This window comes from Vicia villosa, linkage group LG5, assembly GCF_029867415.1.
Source record: "Vicia villosa cultivar HV-30 ecotype Madison, WI linkage group LG5, Vvil1.0, whole genome shotgun sequence".
NCBI classification, from domain to species: domain Eukaryota; kingdom Viridiplantae; phylum Streptophyta; class Magnoliopsida; order Fabales; family Fabaceae; genus Vicia; species Vicia villosa.
Window position 1 is genome coordinate 22,598,471 of NC_081184.1, and position 7,195 is coordinate 22,605,665.

Below are 7,195 nucleotides of genomic sequence, written 5' to 3' on the forward strand. Positions count from 1 at the left end.
TCCAGATGTTCCTATCAATTGCATTGATATGGACACACATACAATCCTTCCAATAGCCGTAGTTTTCGCCGTTGAAAACTGGAGCTCTATTATGAGCCCCTTTAGGTCCGGAAGCCATCTTTCCAATAAGTGTTTCACGTAGCACGGAATCAACCAGAGCCCTTGATGCCACTTGTTAGACGCTGGCCTTAGGATCTAGAGGGGGGGTGAATAGATCGTTCACAGTTTTACGGATTTAAACGACTTTTCAGCGGAAATGATTCTGAATCGACTCGCGTCTATTCCGAACCGCTATCGAAACGATTATATATGTGTTTAAAAAACCAGTCAAGGACTTGAATTGAATGATAAGAGTATATGTTGCAGAATCAAGGCGTTTCTCTTATTGAAAATCAGATTAACTTTTTGTATGATGGACAATGTTTGCAATGCAGTAAGAGTGATAGAAACAAATATACAAACACTTGGTGATAATGATCAAATTGAAGGTAATTCAATGTGTGATGGATTGTGATGTTTATGAACATTCTTAGCTCACAATCTTAACACTCGAATCGTTGATCAATTTGCTATTATAACCAAATATGAACAGAATGTAAATGAAAAAGTAAAAGCGACAAGAACACGATATTTGTTTAGGCAGTTCGTCGATCGTCCTCGCTACGACTACGTCTGCCCCCAATTCCAAATTGAAATTGGGTAATCTTTCATTAATGTTGAAAGTAGTATATACAAAGAAGATAACAAAGCGATAAACGATAAACCAATTATGTCGATCCTTTGAATCTTCTTCCCCCTTAATCTTGAGCAAGATCAAGGTTATCCAAGAGCTTCACTTCGATTCCCTTCTGCAGTGTCTTGATTCCTTGAACTCCCCGTTCCTCAATCGTTACACTCAGCCGAATCCTCAATGAACGCCTCTTGATAAAAAACCCCAAGAACCACCCGTCGTGGAGGACAAAACCCGCAGATTTTATTCACCAACAAACCCCACAAACCTTCACCCACTGGGAATCTTCAATTCCGTTCCATGGACGTTATCGAACTCATCACTAACCCGCAACGCAAGAATGATTATGTGTAATTGTGTTGGAGATGATGAAGAACGAAGATGAGAAGCGTTTGTGTATCTTTCAGTCGTTGGTGTTTCATTGAATAATTAAGCCTTGCACAATATATATGATTGCATAACAGTTGGAGATGAGAGAACCAGAATTTTTGGCATTCTTGATCAGTTAGGTCGACCTCTTGTAGTGCTTAGGTCGACCTAGCAGAGCTTGCAGAATTTTGCTCCCAGTTAGGTCGACCTGTTGAAGGGGTAGGTCGACCAGAATCCTCTTCTGATTCGTTCTGGGGACATTTTCACAGATTAGGTCGACCTAGTTGTTATGTAGGTCGACCTAGCAGACTGATATGCAGATTTCTTCATTTTACGTCGACCTAAATGGTCTGTGAGTCGACCTAGCAGCAGTATATGGCTTTTTCTTCATTTTAGGTCGACCTAGGTTGACAGTAGGTCGACCTAACTGCTGATTTTCTGCATTTTTCTTGTTTAGCTTGTGTTGAGTCGACCTTTATGCATAGTAGATCATCCTGTGCTTTCATGAGTGATTAAATGCTTTGCTTTTCCGATTCCTCCTTGTTGTTTGGATGCTCATTTGAGTTTGCCATAAATCAAAAACATCTTAGAGTTGTAATCTTGTACTTAGAGTTGTAATCTTGTATTCACAATTATCACAACTGTGATTTTCTCTTAAGTTTAAGCTTAATCTCACTAAGATATTACAACAGCAATGTAGTGAGGTTGAAGATGAAGTTTGAGAGCTTTTTGAATTTGACAGTGTTTCTGTATATTTGCGCAAGTGTTATTATTTAGCTTCTCATCAGAACTTCTATTTATAGGCGTTTGAGAAGATGACCGTTGGGAGCATTTAATGCTTTGCCTGATCCGTACAGCATTGCATTTAATGTGTCACTCTTTTGTCAACTACCTCGAGCCTTGCTTTCGCTGTGTCTACTGACGTTGCCTTTAATAGCTACTAACGTTCCTTTTGTCAGTCAGCGTAGCCTACCATCTTGTACTTGCTTCTGATCTGATGTTTGTGTAAACAACGTTTGAATATCATCAGAGTCAAATAGCTTGGTGCAGAGCATCTTCTTGTCTTCTGACCTTGAAGTGCTTCTTAGCGTGATACCATGAGAACTTCAGTGCTTCTGCTTCTGATCTCAAGTCCTTCTGATGCTTCCATAGACCATGTTCTGAATCTGCTTGACCATCTTCTGATGTCTTGCCAGACCATGTTTTGATGTTGCATGCTGAACCTTCTGAGTCAGTGCTTCTTGTGCTGATTTTGTGCATACTCTTTATATAATTCCTGAAATGGAAATTGCATAGTATTAGAGTACCACATTATCTCATACAAAATTCATATACATTGTTATCATCAAAACTAAGAATATTGATCAGAACAAATCTTGTTCTAACACAATTATCATCAGAATCAAAACCCTTCATGGGTGGACGAGTTTCTCGACTTCTCATCCGCTAGGCGGGGAGCTCACCGTCGGTCTGTCAGCGACTCCGTTGTGTTCCTAGAATCGCCAATGCTCGATGATTGCAGCGGGAAAAATGGTGAAAATGAAAACAACATTAATGATGATGACCATGAGTTCGACAAGTTTGATGATGAACAGTTTATGTCCATGTTCAACGATGAAATAGCTGGTGTGCATAACATGCCGCCGATATTGTCCTCGTCGAATGCTTCGAGTCCTTCTGATCAGAACTTTGTCAACAATGAGAATGAGAATGAGATGATAAATAAGCAAGAAGAGAAGAAGGAGAGTGATTTGAGAGAGATGAAGAAAGAGGAGGATGATGAGAAGCAATTGAAAAATGAACCTGATGAGGTTGAAAGCCAATGCAAACAGGAAAACTCACAGCCTCAAAATAATAACAACAACAATTCATCTTCTTCTAATGACAGAATTACCGATCCTAAGAGAGTTAAAAGGTAGCATATGATGAAGCAAATGCATGTAATCTTGTTCTTCAAAACTTTACGATATTTTCTGCATTATATTTTTCTGTTTTGGAACTGAAACTGGTTTTGGTTTTTGTATTAGAATCTTGGCGAATAGGCAATCGGCGCCAAGATCGCGAGTGAGGAAGCTGCAATACATATATGAGCTTGAACGAAGTGTAACTTCATTGCAGGTTTGTGACTATGATAATTGTTGAATTTTTTTTGTGGAAATATTTATGTAGTATTATAGAATATAGAAATTTTATGTGTACTAGTATAGTAGTAGAAATAATGAAATGATAATAATGTTATTGACTTTTGTGTTGACCGATATTATTGAAGGCCGAAGTTTCAATACTTTCTCCACGAGTTGCATTTTTGGATCATCAGCGTTTGCTTCTTAATGTTGACAATAGTGCTCTCAAGCAAAGAATTGCAGCTCTTGCTCAAGACAAGATTTTCAAAGATGGTATAGTTGCTTTATTAAACTTCTAGCATAGTAGTTTTTTGAAGTTGGTTATGGTTAACCATAGAGGATTAACAAAACTAGATACTCCTAACACACTATGTATTGGTCCAAAAGCATTCTAATTTGATACACATTTTGTTATTAAACAGCTTATAAAATCATATCCCTGACTTGAAGCTTTTAGTTGCAGGCAGAAGACACAAGCATAGCAGTGGGACAGACCTTAAGGGTGTGTTTGGTTGAGAGAAGAAGTTGTAAAGAGAGAAATATGTGAGAAAGAGTGTGAAAAGAGAGAAAAAGATGAGAAATATAGTAGATTTGATGGGTTGTTTGGTACAAAAGAAAGAAGAGAGAAATATAAGAGAAAGAAGTGTCTTATTTTATGAAAAAGACAGAAAAACCCATGATTGATTAAATTAAGTTGATTTATTAATTTTATTTTAAATATTTACTTTTCTCAAATTTATTCAATCTCAAAATAATAAATTTGGACTAAATAAACTATTTGATTTGATTTTTAAATTTTTATGTTAGATTTTTTTATATAAAGTTTATGTTAATTTAATATTTCTTAGTTAATTTTTATTATATTTTTATGAATAAAATTTTATTACATAATACAATGAATTTCATAAGTAATTTTAAAACAAATTTATAAATTGTTTGTATTTATTATCAAATGAAGAGTGTTATATGAATTCCATAAATATTTCACACGTATGGACTCACTAAAACAACTACTAGAGCAACAAAACAGAAAGAAAAAAAAAAGTAGGTAATAAATATGCACGGAGGACAATAACGTCATTTTTGAGAAAAAGTTCTTCTCTTCTCACTTTCTTCTCTATTGAGAGAAGATTGAAATTAGACATGGACCCCACACTTTTATCACTCTCTCTTATTTCTCTCTCTCAAACCAAACAAACAAATTTGAGTATTTCTTCTTAACTTCTCTCCTCTCAACTTCTCTCTCATTTATTTCACCTATAACAAACAGACCCTAAGTTCCGATAATTCAATTAAAATGTTTCTATTTTCTTTAATAGGTTTAATTCAATTAAAATGTTTACGCATCCAGCTTTAATTTAAACTCACGTTTCTTTTTCATAAACATTGTATTTTTCCATTAATATATATATATATATATATATATATATATATATATATATATATATATATATATATATATATATATATATATATATATATATATATATATATATATATATATATATATATATATATATTCAATTAATTCACAAACATTAAAACTTACCAATCAAATTTTTATTTTTTTCATTTTTAAAACTATTTTCAAAAACTAGATCATCAAACACAATTTTTTTAAAATTCTCTTTTCAAAAATACTTTTTAAAACTAATTTATAAAATAAATTTTAAAAATTAAAAACAAGAAGCCATTCAAACAGGCCCTAGATCTTTATTAGTTAACTTTGGGAATACATTTATTTTCCTTCAAGTTTATTTATATAATAATATTTGAAAATTTTCCTTCCAATTTATTTATATAATATTGAAAATTTCCCCTTGTATATGTAGGGAGGCTGAAGGATCTTATACTCCGACTAAGCTTCGTAGGAATGCATCAGCCTCTGCAAATATTAGCAACCTTGGTTCGCAAAGCAATCCTACAAACTCAGGTTACTTCACTAAATTATTTTAAAAGATCAATTAGGATTGTGGATTTTCTTGATTTACTTGTTTTGTTACCATCTGCCGAGGTGTTAACTCGGCGGTAAGAGTTTGACATTATAAGTGTAATCTCGAGACAAAGTTCAAATCCGCTCGGGGTAGATTGTAAAATTGTCATTAGTGCCATTTGATTTAATAGTAATTTCTCCCTTCCCCGTTTTTTTAATAAAAAATGACGATTTCTAATGTGGCATCACAATTTGATAGTTTAGAGAATTAGTTTAACGCATATGTTAGATTCCTAATGTTTTTGAATGAGAACTAATACAAATTAAGTCAAACTCCTTATTTCTGTACAGCACTTCCTAAGATAAAAAAAGAAGCATAAAAGATTAAAAAAAACGCAACCTACGAAAGCGCTTCTGGAAAAAGCGCTGCTATAGGGGGGATACGAGAGCCCTTTTCTGGATAAAAGCGCTGCTATAGGGGAGGCTACAAGAGCGCTTTTCTGGAAAAAGCGCTGATATAAGGGGGATACGAGAGCGCTTTTCTGGAAAAAGCGCTGCTATAGGGAGGCTACGAGAGCGCTTTTCTGGAAAAAGCGCTGATATAGGGGGGATACGAGAGCGCTTTTCTGGAAAAAGCGCTGCTATAGGGGGGGCTACGAGAGCGCTTTTGAAGTTTCAAAAGCGTTGTCGTTACCTACGGCAGCGCTGGCTTTGGCAGCGCTCTTAAAGCCCAAAAAAAGCGCTTTTAAAGCCCTTGCACGTTGTAGTGAGTATTTTATGTTTTTGTTTTCATTTGGTACGGTGCATCCTGATGTTATCCTCAAACTTATTGTGTCTCAAAATGCTTCAAGTGTGATAGTGAAGGAGGTAGATATTAACAACCATTTCAAAAATGAACAAGAGTTTGAATTTCCTGATCACATGTTGCAATGGATTCATACAGAGGCGTCCAAACTGGGCTTTGGTGTCGTAATCGGAAGGTCCGATAATGATTCAGATAGAAGAAGTGCATTTGTGATATTAACATGCAAAAGAAGTGGGAAATATAGACCTTCTTTTCGGAATTTCAAACAAGAAGATATCGGCTAAAGAAACTGTGAATATCCATTTAAGTTGCGTGGTTATTGGTTGGCAAATGATAAATGGAGATTTAATGTGATATGTGATTTACATAACCATTATTTGTGTGAAAAGTTAGCTAGTCATCCAGTTGCATGTCGTCTCATGCTGGAAGAGAAGGAATGTGTTTGTGACATGACATTGAATTTGGTGCAACCCAAAAACGTACTTGCAACCTTGAAGCATAAACAACTCGGGAATATCACAAATATCAGGCAAGTGTACAACAGGCGCTATCAAACTAAATTAGCGCTTAGTGGGGATAGAACCGAAACACAACACCTCTTGAAATTTCTAGATGATAACAATTTTACGTGTCTAAGCACCAGAGATGTGATGATGGAGTAACAGATAGAGATATATTTTGGACTCATCGTGATTCCATAAAGTTGTTCAACATGTTTCCCAATGTGCTCATAATTGGTTCGACGTATAAGACCAACAAGTATAGGCTTCCATTATTGGAAATTATTGGTGTTACCTCTAATGAGAAGACTTATTCTTCCGGGTATGCATTTCTAGAGTGCGAAAAAGAGGACAACTTTGCTTGGGCTTTAGAGGTGTGTCGGGAAATGTTGAAGGATCAAGAAGAAATATCGAAAGTCATTGTTACCGACCGTGATACTGTTTTAATGAATTGGGTTGCAAAGATATTTCATAATTTTTATGCATTACTCTGTAGGTATCACACTACAAAGAATGTGAGAAGTCGGGTTAAACCTGGGGTAAGACAAAACATATAGAGGCCGAAGATGGAAAAATGGTCAAGACGGGTGTTATAGTGAAAAAAATTATGAATGCATGGAATGTTATAATAAATGCTTCCACAAAAGAGGTATATGCTGATGCTATTATACTTTTGAGGAAGATGTGCGAGAAATATCCCGCTTTATTGAAATATGTTGAAAGTACAATTTTAAA

At 35.2% G+C, this 7,195-nt stretch overlaps 1 protein-coding gene across 1 annotated transcript; it reads left to right on the forward strand.

Moving 5' to 3' along the window:
• Positions 1-2,493: 2,493 nt before the first annotated feature.
• On the forward strand, positions 2,494-6,992 carry LOC131604354 (basic leucine zipper 34-like; the record flags this gene model as incomplete). Its single annotated transcript, XM_058876798.1, has 7 exons — positions 2,494-3,014; positions 3,127-3,217; positions 3,369-3,495; positions 5,055-5,155; positions 6,350-6,439; positions 6,598-6,834; positions 6,957-6,992. Coding segments are annotated over 7 exons (1,203 nt in total), but the record flags the coding sequence as incomplete, so codon positions are not given.
• Positions 6,993-7,195: the final 203 nt, after the last annotated feature.